This window comes from Protopterus annectens, chromosome 3.part0 (genome assembly GCF_019279795.1).
Source record: "Protopterus annectens isolate FY-2018-M chromosome 3.part0, PAN1.0, whole genome shotgun sequence".
NCBI lineage: Eukaryota > Metazoa > Chordata > Ceratodontiformes > Protopteridae > Protopterus > Protopterus annectens.
The window spans coordinates 917101584-917119633 of record NC_056731.1 but is presented as its reverse complement, the minus strand read 5'-3'; the positions used below and the strand labels follow the sequence as shown (position 1 = coordinate 917119633).

Here is an 18050-nt window from a genome sequence, read left to right as displayed (position 1 = left end):
TAGCCAACTTGTTTGTCCTAAGGTCACTCTTGAGCTTAACTACTGATCTTTCTGCTTTTTGTTGTCTAGGTTTTTGAGCTGTTTCTGTACTCTTGGACTACTCTGAGTGTTTTCTTAATTTCTCTGTTTCTGTACTCCTTTACGTTGCATGGATGCTGATGTTGTTCTTGGCCTAATAAACCTGTCCCTCCACTTTTTTCATGAGTGTTCCTTTTTTTCCTCTTGTAGCATCTTTACCTTTGAACACCCGTTTTCCCAAATGTCTTTATCCTTTATTTTTGCCTGATTTTTGAATTCTAGCTTCATCTTTTTCTAGGCAACAGATATGTCTTGTAAATTAAAATTCATCTTCCTTAAGATATATTGCAATGATTTGTCTTAGCCAGTCCCTTAAATGTTTTCTTTTCAGGAAGCAAGCAGAGGAACACCAGTCATCATCATCAGTAGTAGTAGTCCATTTTCCCCATTATACATGGGGCTGGGATATTGCATCGACTGTCTCCACCTTTCTCCTTTCAGAGGCACTCCTACTTTTTTTCGAGAGTCATGTCCAACTGTTTCAAGTCTTGTATTTTGCAGTCCAGCCATCATGTGTCTGGGCATCGTCATCTCCTCTTGCCTTCTTCCTTTCTTTCACAGATCATCTGCTTTCATGTACTTGTGACCAAATCACCGTAATCTGTTTTCCTTGACCTTCTCTACAAGTTGGGCTACCTTGGCTTCTGCTCCGATTACTCATTTCTTTATCTGTACCAGTGTGCATACCATTTCACGTGTCATCTCAAACTTCCAATAAGGGAAAAGCCATGTTCTTTATTTTATTTTTTTATTCTGTTTTATTTTATTTCCATTTATCCTCATCTTACTCAGTAGGAGCATGATCTGATACAGTCATTTTATGTCTGTCAGACATTTCAGTCTTGTATGCATGCCCCTATGATATATAATTACTATTTATTGTGGCCCAATTACTGTACATTGGAGAACAACTTTTTGCCTGTGTTTTGCTATAAGTTCTTGATATGGTCAAGTAGTCTCTGGTATGCAGCTCAAACTGCTATTCCTTCAAATGGAAATGTAATATGCAACTTTCTGACCCATAATAAGGAAGGGGGAGAAACCTAAAAATAAACCTTTTTGTCTTAAGTGAAGTGTCAGATAACCTAATTTTGCTCCAAGGCACCGTGTGCAGGAGCCCTAACAACGAACTAGGGTTACCACCTGTCCCACTTTGCGAGGGACAGTCCCTCTTTGGGCAGTTGTGTCCTGCATAAAAATTGAAAAAATAGCAAATGTCCTGAGATATTAGGACAAACATATTTCTTATATTTAATGTAATAGTTGCATAAAACAGTTATTCTGTTTCTGAAACACCTAAATGTTATATGAAACAGAATAAGCAACTAAAATGCTACAAGAATAAGCATTTATTTAGGCAAAAAAGTGAAGTTCTGTCCTTTGTACTAGCTGTGGGTATGTTTTGCCTTGCAAAATCTGACGTTTGTACAAAAAATGTCCCACTTTGGGCATTTGAAAAGGTGGCAACCCTACAACGAACACATTCTTAGGTGTGATCTTGTATGCTTTCTTTCCAAGTCCTCTCATTCCATATAAGCAGCTGAAGCTAGGAAAAGAGTCTACCTTTTTTCTGGTAGCTCCAAGCTAGCCAAAAACATAAATTGATTTCTTTCAGTTGATGTTGATGACAACAGAGCAGCTTCATAATTAAGACAGTCCCTTAGGGACGACTTTGTTGAACACATCCTGAGCTGGACTTCTCTGCATTCAGTAAAGTTCCTGCACCCTGACCCTTCCTCTTCACTGTAAACTACTTACCCATCACCACCAGACAACGTAGTACTTCAATTTCAAAACCTTTTGACCAGCAATCTAGACAATGTGAGGCTGATTCCACACAACTTTCTGTAGATGTCTTGCATATTCTAAAAGAAGTAAGAAGACTTACAACAAAGATGTCACATTTATGCAAGTGGACTAGATTCTCACATTGCTGTTAGAGTAAAGAATATTTGTCATCTTTTGTCCCATGCCTCAAGTCTTAAATTACTTATCCAAGTTGTTTAAACAAAGTCTTCCTTGCTCCTCAATTAAGGTGCAGCTGTCAACCATTTTGGCCTCAATTCCTTTACAGCCACCAGTTTCATTTAACTTATCAGTTATATTGTTTTTGAAGTGTACCCTTGAACTTTGAGACTTAGTTCTTGTACTGGGACATCAGTTTTGTTATAGAGCTCCCTCTGCATCCTTTTGAACTTGCTAGTACATATGAATGTAGATATGTATCTTGAAAGACCACTTATTGCAAAGTTATCAGCTAGTAAGCTATTTGAGTTGCTGTCACTTCTATACCAGGAAGTCTTGTGCTTTGTTCCACAAGGATAGTGTATCCGTAAAGATGTACCCCTCTTTCATAGCCAAGATGGTCCCAGAGTGCTTCTCTAATCAGTGTAGCTTTCGCACCTGAGGTGTTCTGCTAACCGAGCAGTGAAGTTTGAATCCGTAGAGTTATTCATGTTTTTCATGCCAGGTAAGGCTGACTAGTACCTAAGCAGACTCTCCAACTTGTTGGCTAACTGACCTGCTACAACAAATATAGTAAACCCTTGATTGGCAGGTCAAGGCACATTCCACTAGAGCAACTGCTACCACAGTGGTGGTCTCCAGAAACATCTCTGGCCAGCATATTTTTGAAATGACACTTGGTTTTGCATCTTTAGATTTTGCTTTATAAGCTAATTGCACCATTTACGTATAGAAGTGGATTTGCCACTGAGCAGTTTAAGACAGGTGCAGCTTTCCACCCATGTGTAGTCAGGATCCCACACTACTTGTTATTGTCACATTCATTTTATAAATGCACTGTAGCAGTGCCCCTTACGTGGTGAACATGCTACAGTTGTGCATGTGGGTTCTTGCAGTGCCTGTAGAGATTTGAATAGAAGGCTTTATAGCTACAGTAGGAGCTGCCCCCCCACCCCCCACCCCACGTACTGCATAGGAATCAATGTGGTTCCTGCTCTCTCTCTCTCTCTCTCTGTCCTCCTCCCTTTCCCCATTAATCTTTGTTGGTATTTTGGTAGCCTTATAGTTTAAGATGACCCTTTTGTAGTGCTTGTGGCCAGGAGTTCTTGCCTTCTTTCTCGTTGTGTTCAGTACAGAAACTTTTATTTTATTTGTATTGGCTAACCCTGGGTAGAGTGCTGGTCATTAAGCCCAGGTGTAAACCTATAGATGCATGGGAAAAATGCGTTACAATATTTCACTTGGACTTCAGAATCTAAAAAATGAATACTATTCTTTTGTTGTTATACCAAAAAGAAGGTTGTGAGGGTTTTGTTGTCCTTTAGTGCCAGACGTCCTGCAGACTGACAGAATATGAGCTGTAGCCTGCAGTGTATGCCATTCTTATTAATGCACTACAGCCGTTATCCTTTTTAACATTTGTGATTATGGTGAGTACTCACATCTGTATTTTAGTCCAGCTGCTTAGTGGCTGGATTATGATAATTTAGTAGCTGTAGCTCAGTAGCCTTGGTTAAATTATTGCTGTGGAGAAATTCAGAAGCAAGCACTGCACTTCAAAGCAAGGAAATAGTCCACACAAGTGCGAGCCATAAACTGGTGTGGTGAGTACCTTACACAGTTGCACTTTGTCTGGTCTTTATATTGCCAGCGCTGGAGAAGTTTATCAGAGTACAGCATTTTGTGACCACTTTTGTACTCTGAAGACTACTTCCTCCCCATAATCTTTCTTCCCATTAGAACAGCTTTTGGTTTTGTCAGTCTATATGCAAGAGCGCATATGAGTATTTTTTTTTTTTTTTTTAATTTCATCATTGTCAGACACCTTTCAGTTTAAAAAAGCTTCCTAGCTTCCTTTCAGTAGCAGTCTAGAGCTACATTGAACATGTAAAGTATGCTCCTGATTTTTATTTTCATTTCTAACGCCACTTTTCAGTCCCCGATAATTTTCTGTGTGTATATTGAGAATGTAAAGTTGGCTTATAATTTTCATCTTCGTTTCCTGAACCCATGTTAGTTATCTTTGTTCCTATGAGGTTTTAAACCTCTCATGACAGATGTTTCAGCCATCTCCAGCTTTTAGGCACTCATCATTTCCCTAAAAATGTAATTAGATGTTCTTCATGTTTCACTGTTGCAGTCATCACATTTTGCGAAGTACTTCCTCAGAAGCTGGTGCCTGCTCAGTGGCTCCGGACCCATCCAAGGTCGAGACATCCGCAGGATCCTTAGACGATCTCGCGGCATACCGAACTCCGAAAGGGTCTCGGTAGCAGCCTGCAAATCCACAGAAGCGGGCATCAGGGGCTGCAAAAGCGCCTTACTGAGGACCGGAGAACTGACGACTAACTTAACGGAAGCATCGTCGGCTGTTTTGGACCTGTGCCATCTGTTTCTGTCTTTGTTTTTTTGGAAGATCTGCTGTCGGATGGCTTACCGAAGCCATATTGGAATTTGGGGACTGAGAGCGAAAATATCTAGCTACAATAAGGGACTGATGACATGTAGTTCTGGCGTTGAACAGACCACAAAATTGACAGCGGGGGACATCATAGTCTGTAGGAATGAAAATCTCGGTGTGGTATCTGCTTTCCAAAGGCGAGACAGTTGTTAACTTTTTCTGACATCGGTTAGAGGAAGAAAGAGGAACCCCAACAGGTTACCTAGCTTTAGAAGACTTCAACTTCGGAAACGAAAAACCCAGCGGCCAACTGGCACTCGTGCAAACTGCTTCTGCTTCGGGCTCCTCTGCAAGAAAGACTGATGTAATGGCATCGGCTGCCTTAATTTATAACACTGACGACCTGACGTCAGTCCTGGAGCGATGGCAACCGACGCAGAAATACTAAGTCTCTGGTATTCGGGCCAACTGAGGGCTACCCTGGCAGGGATAACCCAAATGTGATGACTGCAACAGTGAATACACTCGAACATCTACATTTATGGTAAGTGTACACTGTACTTTCCTGCTTAAAAGGTAGAAAGTTGAATTGTAGCATAGTGCTATCTTTTGCTGTTTTGTTTCACAAAGTTTCATCATTGTAGACAAGTATTCATCTCATTTGATGCACTAGTGACTGGTCATGCAGGAAAGTGCACACACGAGAATTTTACTTGTAACATTCACAAAGCATCAGAGGATTTCATTGAATATGGTGCTCTTTTAGTTACCTAGGCTGAACAGCTTTGGTCAAAATGGTGTGTTAATTCTGTTACTACTACATACAGTATGTTGTATGTGTGCATATAGACATAAATCCAGGATCGAGGTATAGTTCTCTGAATTGTTTGCTTTTAATAAAAAAAGCAATTGGGCTTGCAGCAGATTATTTATGGTTTTTATATGGTAGTCATTTTTAAAACTTCTCCAGAAAGTCATGATCATCATCATCTTCTTTCGGCTGTTCCCATTAGGGGTCGCCACAGTGGATCACCTGTTTCCATTTCTTCCTGTCCTCTGCATCTTGCTGTGTCACACCAACCACCTGCATGTCCTCTCTCACCACATCCATAAACCTTATCTTAGGCCTTCCTCTTTTCCTGTTACCTGGTAGCTTCATCCTTAGCATCTTTTTCCCAATATAGTCAGCATCCCTCCTCAGCACATGTCCAAACCAACGTAATCTTGCCTCTCTGGCTTTGTCTCCAAACCTTCCAACCTGGGCTGACCCTCTAATATACTTATTCCTAATCCTGTCCACCCTCGTCACACCCAGTGCAAATCTTAACATCTTTAACTCTGCCACATCCAGCTCAAACTCCTGCCTTTTTGTCAATGCCACTATCTCCAACCCATATAACATAGCTGGTCTCACTACCCTCTTGTAGACCTTCCCTTTCACTCTTACAGGTACTCGTCTGTCACAAATCACTCGTGACACTCTTCTCCACTCACTCCATCCTGCCTGTACTCTTCTTCACCTCTCTTCCACACTCAACGTTACTCTGAACAATTGACCCCAAGTATTTAAACTCATCCACCTTCGCCGCCTCTACTCCTTGCATCCTCACCATTCCTTTATCTTCCCTTTCATTCACACACATATATTCTGTCTTAGTCCTGCTGACCTTCATTCCTGTTCTCTCTAGAGCATATCTCCATCTCTCCAGGGTCTCCTCCACCTGTTCCCTACTCTCACTGCAGAAAAAACAAATAAAAGTGCTTGGCAATCAAACCAGTCTCCGGAGCCTTAATGCAATTTTATTGTGACAGTAAAATAAACAGCGTTTTCGCTACAACATCAAAGTAGCTTCTTCACTGCAGATAACAATGTCATCTGCAAACATCATAGTCCACAGGGACTCCTGTCTGATCTCATCTGTCAACCTGTCCATCACCATTGCAAATAAGAAAAGGCTCAGAGCTGATCCTTGATGTAACCCCACCTCCACCTTAAAAGCATCTGTCACTCCCACAGCAGGACCTCACCGCTGTCGCACTACCCTCGTACATATCCTGTATCACTCTTACATACTTCTCTGACACTCCTGACTTCCTCATACAATACCACAACTCCTCTCTAGGGACCCTGTCATATGCTTTCTCTAAGTCTACAAAAACACAATGCAACTCCTTCTGACATTCTCTGTACTTTTCCATCAACACTCTCAGAGCAAACATCGCATCTGTAGTGCTCTTTCCCGTCATGAAACCATACTGCTGATCACTAATCATCACATCCCTTCTTAACCTAGCTTCCACTACTCTTTCCCATAACTTCATGCTGTGACTGATCAATTTAATCCCTCTGTAGTTACTACAGCTCTGCATATCACCCTTATTCTTAAAAATCGGTACCAAAACACTTTTTCTCTATTCCTCAGGCATCCTCTCACTTTCCAAGATTTCATTAAACAATCTTGTTAAAAACTCCACTGCCATTTCACCTAAACACCTCCATGCTTCCATAGGTATGTCATGTGGGCCAACAGCCTTTCCATTCTTCATCCTCTTCATAGCTATCCTTACTTCCTCCTTGCTAATCCATTGTACTTCATGATTCATTATCCCTACATCATCCAGACTTCTCTCCCTCTCATTCTCTTCATTCATCAACCCCTCAAAGTACTCTTTCCATCTCCTCAACACACTCTCCTCGCTTGTGAGTATGTTTCCCTCATTATCCTTTATCACCTTTACCTGCTGCACATCTTTCCTGGCTCGGTCCCTCTGTTTAGCCAATAGGTAGAGGTCCTTTGTCCAACCTTTCATACCACTCTTCATATGCCTTATCCTTAGCCTTCACCACCTCTCACTTTGCCATGCACCTCATCTCCTTATACTCCTGTCTACTTTCTTCATCTGTCTGACAATCCCACTTCTTTGCCAACCTTTTTCTCTGTATACTCTCCTGTACTTCCTCATTCCACCACCATGTCTCCTTGTCGTCCTTCCTCTGTCCAGATGTCATACCAAGCACCTTTCTAGCCGTCTCCCTTAGTAGCTCTGCTGTAGTTACTCAGCTATTTGGTAACTTTCAATTCACAATTGCCCTTTTTCAGTTTCCACCATTTGATCCTTGATGCCGCCCTCACACTCCTCCTCCTCCTCTTGATCACCAACGTCATCCTACAAACCACCATCCTATGCTGCCTAACTACACTTTCCCCGGTCACCACTTTACAGTCTCCAATCTCCTTCAAACTGGCCCTCCTACATAAGTAATCCACCTGTGTGTATCTTCCTCCACTTTTGTATGTCATCCTATGCTCCTCCCTCTTGTTAAAATACGTATTCACCACAGCCATGTCCATCCTTTTCGCAAAATCCACTACCATCTGACCTTCTGCATTCCTTTGTTTAACACTATACGTACCCATCACTTCCTAATCCCCTCTGTTCCCTTCACCAACATGCCCATTGAAATCTGCTCCAATCACCACTCTCTCACCCTTGGGTACAGTCATCACCACTTCATCCAATTCACTCCAAAATGTTTCTTTCTCATCCATTGCACACCCAACTTGTGGAGCATATGCACTAACAACATTCATCATTACACCATCAATTTCCAGCTTCATAAACATCACTCTATCCGACACTCTTTTCACCTACAAAACACTCTTAGAATAATGTTCCTTCAGAATAACTCCTACGCCATTTCTCCTCCCATCCACACCATGGTAAAACAATTTGAACCCACCTCCGATACACCTAGCCTTACTCCCCTTCGATCTGGTCTCTTGCACACACAATATACCAACCTTCCTTCTGTCCATCATATCAGCTAGCTCTCTCCCTATACCAGTCATACTGCCAACATTCAAAGTTCCGACCCTCACTACCACAGTCCTAGCCTTTCTCCTCTCTTCCTGCCTTTGGCCATGCCGTCTGCCTCTTCTCCTCCTTTGGCCAACAGTAGCCCAATTTCCGCCAGCACCCTGTTGGCTAACAGTACTGGTGGCAGTCGTCGTTAACCCGGGCCTCGACAGATCTGGTATGGAAATATTTACTGGTGTCCACGTGAAATTATTTGGCAAAGTTTTACGCCAGATGCCCTTCCTGATGCAACTCTCCCCATTTATCCGGGCTTGGGACCGGCACAAAGAAATGCACTGGCTTGTGCATCCCCAGTGGCTGGGTTAAAACTTCTCCAGAAAGTACCTGGAAAAAAATTGAATTGTATGTTGTGCAAGGCAAATTGGATTTTATTTTTTATTGACAGGCAGTAAGTGTGTTAACATAGTGTTTTCTTCTCTTACAGCGTCTTCAAGATGAAGTCACCAAAATGTCTCCTACATTGGAGAGGGATGCTATGTATGTAAAGTCTGTAAGTAGAGAAAGGTTACTTTACTTCTTTTTTAGTTGCATGACTTTTTGAAAATGTTATCTAAAAATGATAAGATAGAAAATTGCTTAATGCTGAGGATCTCATTGTATAGCATCTTACAGTAATGACTTTTTCAGGAAGGATGTTAGTGGCAGGTGTCAGAAACTAACATGATGTTTCTGTCTAGAAGCTTGTAATCAGCAGACTTTGACTTCCAAAGACCACTAGTGTCTCTGTATATAAAAGGGTGTAGAATGCCTTTTGTTCAAGTGTGTGCTAATATTGCATCTTGATTGGTAATTTGAACAAAGTTTATTCCATGTCACTCGTCAGTGTCTACTATTATTTCTTTGTTGCATTTTATCAATTTTGTAGCTGTTCTGGAAATACCAAATGTTCTGTAGCTGTCTCTTTCAACTTGTCTGGAAGTATGTGCATGTGGAATGCCAGAAAATGGAGTACTGTAGCAAGTCCATGTATATGTTTACTGAGGACTTCACTTAACTAACATTTTGCAAAGATTCCAGTAGATTTCATTTTCTTTAGACCCTAAATATTCCATGTGTTTATTTTGCACACTGATTTCATAGTTGTCATGCATTGAGTCAGATGCTGGTCCACGACAGCCATTGTTAATGTCCCATTACTTGTACAGCTCTCCCCATTTATCATAAACACTATTCAAACCTGTCAGTATGTACACTATTTTCTGCTTTACTTCTAAAATTAGGACAGATATTTGGATTTAATTTAAATTTTTTATTTCAAATTTTATAGCACAAACATGTTAGCCCTTTGCTAAACAAAATACAGTCTCTCAATAAAAACTTAACATGAAAACATTAAATATCTCTGCCCTTGAAACTCACATTCAGTGAAACTGCTTTGAAACCCACATTCCTAGATAATGCATCTGGCCAGTGGCAGATTGTGCACCTTTGGGCTGTTTTCAAACCATGGACCCCACTCCGTGCACGCATTTTTGGGACTATGCATACATACTTGCATTCATTAATTCACCTTCCTGATTGTAATACAGCACTACTTGTTAGTGTTTTAATTTTGCTATTTAACATTTTTCCAGTAAGCAGTGGAACAAAATATATGAACCAGTAATGACAAAACTTCCCATTTCATAGCATTTCAACCATAAAAGGCCATTCAAACTGCAGTCTTTGTAACCATCAATGTCAGTCAATATGCACAATCTCTGCAGAAGTAAGAGTCATCTGAATAGTTCCACATAAATGGAGAGGTTGCTGTTGGCAAACAACTTTGCATGTCAGTGCTTCATCTACAAATTCAGCTTCTGCTGCCCTTGAATAAAATTGCCTGTGTTACATAAAAAAAATGGTGTATGTCAGCAGTCTGTTTACCTGGTGCGGGAAGAGAGCCCACAGCCACCTGTACCAAAAGCAAGTATGTTATTGCACCACTGACACTTAACAGCACAACCATGAAACTCTAACTGACATTGATAGACTGTAATCCTCATTTACAAAAGCAAACAAAAAAGAAGTAAAATTAAAGGAGACCTGGCAGTCGGTGTGGAGGCTAAAGGCACTTGCTTGCCAATAATGAAGATCAGGGTTTGACTCTGAGCAAAGCCATTTAACTGTAGAGTGCCCCTAACCAGGCATTTTAGACACGCACACACACACTGTTGTGCTAGAGGGTACGCAAAGCTGTCTTTGGGGTTTGGTTTCTGCTGTATACTCATGGCTGCAAAAATCCATTACTTCGTGGATTTAATAATTACATTTTTTGATATTTTCTGGGATTTGATTTATTGAATGGAAGTGGGCTTGCACATTTCTTGGAGATTGTCAGAAGGCCTAAGATCACTGCACTTCTTTTTTATTCACATTGTCTCTTTCATTCTAAGATGGACTCTTTCTTTTCCAGAACCTGTTTTTTTTTTGCCTCCATACAGAGCATAGCTACCAGAGTTCTTTAATTCTTTAATTGTCCAGATTTTACTTGATTTATTTCACCTTTTAATCCCATGTTGCATATCTTACTCAGTTTATGAATGATCTTTTCTTTCTTTCTTTTTTGTTACTAGTTCATAAATATATCTGCTTGTCTTTTTCCCTGTTCTTATTTGGCTTACATTAAGCAATTTTCAACTCATTTCCTACCTTCTCCCTTTTCTGTGTCTCCCCTACAGAATTTATAAGCTGCATAAATTTCAGTCTCCCAATTCCAACATGTATTTCCTGTTCACTCCTCAGTCACTGCTGTTTCATTCTTCTCTTTATTCTCTATATTGGTTCGGTATTTCCTTATCGCAGTCAGAAATTGTCATCTTTTCCAGGTTTTGCATGCAAGAGCATTTGCACGCCAGCACGAATATACTGTGTGACAAAGCATGGTTGTTTAAGCATGGGAATTCCTGTGGCCTACCCGTTTTTTTTTTTTTTTTTTTTTTTGCTGGCATAGTTAGAGTTTCATTTCACACTTTTGATGAAAGTAATGTTACATGGCTAAAGCACCACAGTAAATAATCTGTGTAGACATTAATTTGTCAGCTGGGAACCTGTACAAACATTTTATCTGATGTTGTCAATTTTCATTGTGTCATTAGCTGATTGGTTTGGATCCGATCCTGTGATCTGACTCCGCCATTACCAAATCTCGTGGTAACCAAAAAGCTCTTGAGCTTCTCTCTTACACATAATGCACCAACCCTAAACTACCTCAGGTCTCATTTGCTGCTTTTCACAAAAAGACTTGATCAGCCTATCTCTCGAGATTTTTCAGATAAGTGATAGTTTTCTTCAATCTACATCTTTAAAACTTTATATTTTCTAATAATTTCTAATATTTTCTTGTATTACTCATCCCTAAAAATGTTTTTGCTTATTGTTACTAGTTATTGCTTATTCTAACCCTTTATAGTACGTTTTTATTGTCTGCTGCCTACTATTATTTACTGTATTTTATTGCTGTAAACTGATCTGCCCTTATAGTACTGATGTTGTATGCCTTACAGGGCCTGTTAAATCACTTTTGTTGCTGTCACACTGTAAAGCTTTTTAAGCTAGTTTCATGGTGTAAAAGGTATTAACCGAAAATGTTCTCTATTTGTTAAGCATCTGTTTGTTTGTTTTCTGATTTCCTACTAAGGAGTGTACCATATAACTGATCTGTTGCAGTTAAAAGCATTCTTTACAGTCTACGTGCTCATTTATCGTTTAAAACGTTCATTGAGTGTCTCACTGCTATTTTTCCTGCTGTGATAAACATTTCTGTAGTGTTTTTTTGTCTAAAATAGTGTAGCTAATGGCTGTAGCATAGTTTTCCACTCTTCCTCCCTACTGGTGTCTTGTTCTTATACTTGGTAGCTTTGCAGTTATCCGCCCCTAGTGTAAATTTGATCTCATACACTCCTCCCAGTCCAGTGTCATTAGCTCATTCTACCTAATACAGAGAGAACATTTGGGAAGGCCAACCCCCTTCAGTTTCTTAACTTTGAATTATCTCCTTTCTCCCTTTCCACTTTACTGGGGGGGAAAAAAAACTTTATTCAGCTGCTTTTACAGTATTTGTTTCCTCCTGCTCTATCACTTGTTTTTTTGATACTTGTTCTCTAAAGTGTTCAATTGTATATTCTCTGCTGCATTTATTACTGCTTGTTTTTAGCCTGTTTACATTTCAAGTGTTATTCTAAGCCTCTTAGTTTTGGTTTAAGCACTTTGGCTTTAGGCCCTACCACTTAGCTCTCCCTAGCCTCTCTCCCTCAGATTCTGGCAAATATGGATGGACAGTTTCCTATGGTTTCTCCTGCCAGCCTGGTTGATATGGGCATCCTGAGACAGTGTAGCAACTGCCTCATGTACACGGACAACCATCTACTATTACCACCTAGGAATGCAATTTGTTTTTCCGCGTTTCCTGGTTAGGGGTCGCCACAGTTGAACTCCGGTCCGCTAATGATTGGCAGTGAATTTTTATGGTGTCGAGTTGCCAGCCACCGGTGCCCAACCTTCAAAGAAGGCACACCCACATACACTCGCACCTACCTGCCCTTCTTTAATTTCACTCAACTGCGGGGAGGACATGCAGACTTTGCACAGAAGGCGCTCCAGCCGAGAGAACACAATTTGTGAGAGATGCAATTACATAAAGAAGATACAGACTGTGCTCCCGCCCTCACAAGCCAGTATATCTGGTGCTGAGAAGATTGTCAACACAATCACTACACCTCAAACACCACCCACAACTGCACAACAAGACACCCACATATGCGGAGGTTCTCAACAAAAACCAAACAAATGAGACTTCAGAGGCAAAAACACATGAGAACTCCACAACCCTCCACACCACATACCATGCATAGTCCGCATGCCAGTGTCTCACAACTTCTAAGGCCTAACCATAAACCCAACATATTAGTCATAGGAGACTCCATTGTGAGACACACACATGCCTCTCACCAGGCTGGATAAGGAGAAAGTCAGTTAGTTGTTTGTCAGGTGCCAGAATCCGCCGTATCACACATGCACTCAAGTCTCAACAATAGGTACTGTTATGACTGACTCTGTCATAGTCAATGTTGGTGTGAATGACTAGAAACTTACCTCCCTGGACTATATGAATGTGTCCCAGGCAGGTATGTCCCTATCCTTAAGCAGCATTCTACCATCACCCAGAATGATGACTCAATACAAACAGAAAATTATTGACTTTATCAATTGGCTTAGTTTCTGGTGTCATCCCAGGGGGAATCCAGTGCCTGACAGCCTGGGAAGATATGATCGACAGACCATGATGCTTTGCTAGAGATGGCCTGCATCTGTTTCACTTGGGCTTCAGGCAAAGGCTCTTGACTCCCCCCATAGCGCCTTTTTTAGGAAAAGTCATGGTCGATACTACCAACATAAAAATCTCAACAAAACGCAAATTAAAGGTCATGCTGCTAAACGTTAGTAGTCTAAACATGAAACTGCACTCATTGCAAGCATTCTTAACCCTGGACATTTGTGCAGTCACAGAAACCTGGTTCAAAGCTGCAGAGACCACCCCAGCCTTACCTGGTTACTCATCCTATCATACATTCAGACCCCAAAATGTAACAAAGCAAAAGGAGGTGGAGTTTCAATATATATTAAAGGCACACACACCTCCAGGCTGGTCAAAACAGTATGGCGCACAGGAGATGCTCTGCGTGCAGTTAATCGTTGACAAGACCCCTATTCAAATTATAGCTAGCTACACGCCCCCAGATTTGACTCAAGATGCCCACTCCACCTGTCTGGACCTCTTGAAATCTATCAAGATTCAACCCTTTACCCTGATCCTGGGTGACTTTTAATTACCCAACCATAGATTGTAAAAACTACTCGTGCCAGAACACAAATACCCAGAGATTGCTCGATTTTATCAGTGCAAGTGCCTTGGAGCAGCTAGTTGATACCCTCCCACAAGAGGTGATATCATTTTGGACTTGGTATTAACCAACATGAGTAACCACTGCAACACCCTTATGGTATCATCCTCTCTGGTAAGATCCAACCATAAAGCTGTCACTTTCGAAGTCACTATCTCCCTTGATCCCCCCTCTAGCTAGGGTCAAACAAAAAAAACTTCTCCAAAGCTGATTACAACCTCCTGAGGGATGGTCTAAACAGCTTCACAGCCTCCTCCCCCACTGTAGGAACTGGCAACAATGTCCAGATCTACACCAAAGTACTATACAAGCATATATAGAGATGCATGGAATCAGGAATACCTGACAGGACAAAATCATCCTCTGCAAGGAAGAGTAAACTGTCTGGTGGAAATCTGCAATAAATAAACTATATAACAAAAGGAAAAAATGCTGTCCAGGACCAAGAAGGAGAAGGTGCCCAATTGGAAGCAATTTCTCTTTAGCCTGAATAAGTAAATGAGAGCACTAGTGAAATCCTCTAAAGCCAACTTCGAGTTCAGATTGGCCACATCTACTACAGACAATTGTAAGGCCTTCTTCACATATATCTGCAATCTCAAAGAAAGCACCCAGATCTGTTCAGAACTGGTGGTCAAGGACACCACATACACAAATGCTATAGATATAGCCAATCTACTGGCGGACAGATTCAGCAAAAACTTCTCCCCGCTGTCCCCCCGTCAGTAAATCAGGACATCCCCAGTACCTGCCCCCCCACCCCTTATCTCTAGGGAGCAGGTAATCACTGCCCTCTCAAAGGCAAAAAATACAGCCTCCATGGGACTCGATAACATCCCTGGCTGCATCGTACATGAACTTGCAGCACCATTAGACACCCTATTCAACCAAAGCCTGAGTACCGGCTTTGTCCCAGCCAAGTGGAGGACAGCCACTGTCATCCCTTTACACAAAGGTGGAACGTCCACCGATCCAGAAAATTATAGACTCATCAGCCTAACTAGCCTGATCTGCAAAGCCATGGAATGGATTATCAATGACCTCATTAATAGGGACATTGGCAACCTCCAAACATTCGACCCCACACAGTTTGTCTTTGTCAAGGGGAGGTCATGTCTGTTAAATCTGGTCAACTTCTGTGAAACAGTCACCAAAGCTATGGACGAGGGGAAGACTGTGCACACTGCCTACCTTGACCTGGCCAAAGCCTTCAACACTATTCCCCACTCGGGCGTAGTAGATAAACTCTCTCAACAAGGCATCAATCCATATGTTACCAGATGGGTAGCAAACTGGCTCACTGATAGAACCCACCTAATCAAAGTAGGGGAAGCCACCTCAAGCAGTAGACCCATAATGAGTGGCGTACCCCAGGGATCGATCTTGAGGCCTCTGTTATTTGGGATGTACTTCTCTGAGGTACAGGCCAAAACCAGTGGGCTGTGGCAGACCAGGTTTGCAGATGACTGCAAGCTGGGCATAGTCATCAATTCCCCTACTTATGCGGATGTCCTCCAAGAGGGTCTCGCCCAAACAAATGACTGGTGCCAGAAACATGGCCTCAAGCTGAATGCCAAAAATGCATCATCATCCCCTTTGGGGAGAGTGATGTCCCCACATATCACATTAATAATGTCCTAAGTACCCAGTCAGTAATGAGGAATTTGGGCACCCAGGTTGAATGTAAGGCTACTGGCAGTTGTTAAATATTACTTTAGTTTCCATACAAGTGCCTCCTAAAATAGAGATCTTGTAGTTAATGGTAGAAATTCTAGCTTTTCATGAAGGGGGCCCTAGTGTTAGCTGGAGAAAAGAACACTATCTGCAACACAGAAGACATATCAAGTAGGATGAGGAGATGGGTTGTTGAAGAGAGTAGATATTTAGAAAAATCTGCAGTTATGTCACTTACACGAACTAGGCAGATTGAGTGAGCAGAAGGCATTTACACATTTGTCAGGAAAATATAAAAACTGGGCTCTACTACATCAGTATTTTATCTTCAAAGAGCATGTTGAGCGAGTATAAGAGTGTGAAACGGGGGACCACACCACAATGCAGACTAGATTAAAGCTCAGGAAAAGGAAGTCTGGAGAAACACACTGGCATATACTTCCTCAAAAGAAGACTATTCCAAGACTTAGAATCAACACAAACACCACGCTGGAACAAAGAAGGCTGTAGTCACAGGAATGTAAACTGTTTACAACACTCGGAAAGGTGAAGTTCTGAGGAAGTCTACCTACTTAGGTAGACGAAAAGCGCTTTAACTTATTGGATTTTATCAGTGAATAAAAGTGTCCGAGTGTTGTAAACAGTTTACATTCCTGTGACTACAGCCTTCTTTGTTCCAGTGTGGTGTTTGTGTTGATTCTAAGTTTATCGTAACTATTCCAAGACTGATTGGACCAGTTGCTTGAGGAGCATCTATGGACGACAGCAATGGAGACTTGGCAGATATCTGGGATATATGCAAGTTTAAAATAAGAAATAGTACAAAGATGACAGCTGTGAAGATATGAAACAACAGGAATACTTAAATGCATTGAGAAAAAACAGTTATGAGAAGAGGACAGCAGACTGTGGAATGCTACTAAAAATAAGAGGCCAAGAAACACTTGAAAGAATACTTGGAAAATGTGAATGAATTTACAGTAAAAGCATCTGGAGCTCAAAATACAAGTCCAAGAGCAACAAAGCTGCTGACTCAGAGTGAGGCAGCAAAAGACTGAGAGACTGACTGTGAAAATTAGAAACCCAGATAATGGATAAATTGAGACAAAGTACTGGAACTACTAAAATGCTGGTATGCTAAACTCTACCAAAGTAACTTACAAGTAGAGAATATGGAAACAGAAATAATACTGTCCCTGAAAGAAGCAAACTTGCCGAAGGTAGAAGCAGACAAACATAACTTTCTGGAGTGATTAGTGAGATAGACATAAAGGAAGAAATGAAATGGCAAAGCATTTGGAAAACCCCCATTTTGGAAAGTATCCCCATAGAGATATGGAAAAGAATGGTCAGTGATAATTAAGATTTGAAAGAGATTATTCACTAACGAAATACAGTGGGGAAGGTACACGACCAATGGTATGGGGCAGTGGTAGTATTGATACCAAAGGAAAAGGATCCAACTGACCCTGGTTTGGTTATACCCACCTCAATTTTAAACCATGATTATAAATTTTTTGCAATTATCCTAGATAAAGGATTAGTAAAAGTATTACCTAATTTGGTAGATTCAGATCACTGTGGTCCTATAACAGGTAGAGAAACTTTTTTTTAAAAAAAATATTGAGTTATCACTTATGATGTAGGTAGACTTACATTTTTATAAAACAAAGTTAAACCATATTAACAAATTAACATTTACAAACTTCACATATATTGTTTTATACAATATAATCAATAAATTGTTTAATTCTTGTTTTCTGTTAAACCTCATCCTCCTCTAAAACATTTTCTGTGTGTATTGTTCCTACAGTTCCATATTTTTTCTATGTAATTTACTCCTATCCTTATATAAATATCCCACTTCATAGTATCTTTTTTACAAATATCCATTACTTCAAGTATGGTTGATTTAAACTTTGATTTCCATTTTCTTGTCATTTCTTTTTTGTCAGCCACTAGAATTAAACATCTTAACAAAACAGTACTATGTCTATGCAGTTCAGACCATTTATCTCAGCTCAAAAAATCATTTCCTTACTTACATTCATTTGCTTGTCCAGCATTCCTGACAGAGTATTCTGTAGGAAATTTTTAAAGTCTGCCAACTCGGTACACTCTGAAAACATATGCTCCCAGGTACCTCTTTCTTTCCGTTACACCCCCAGCAT

General features: G+C 40.8%; 1 protein-coding gene across 2 annotated transcripts in view; it reads left to right on the top strand.

Annotated features, from left to right (window-relative positions):
• Window positions 1-18050, top strand: part of USP14 (ubiquitin specific peptidase 14) — a 1988776-nt gene that overhangs the window by 1499031 nt on the left and 471695 nt on the right. For both annotated transcript variants that reach the window (XM_044065241.1, XM_044065240.1), the window contains exon 11: window positions 8748-8813. In XM_044065241.1, coding sequence (XP_043921176.1) covers window positions 8748-8813 — 66 coding nt within the window. The remainder of the gene's footprint in view (window positions 1-8747; window positions 8814-18050) is intronic.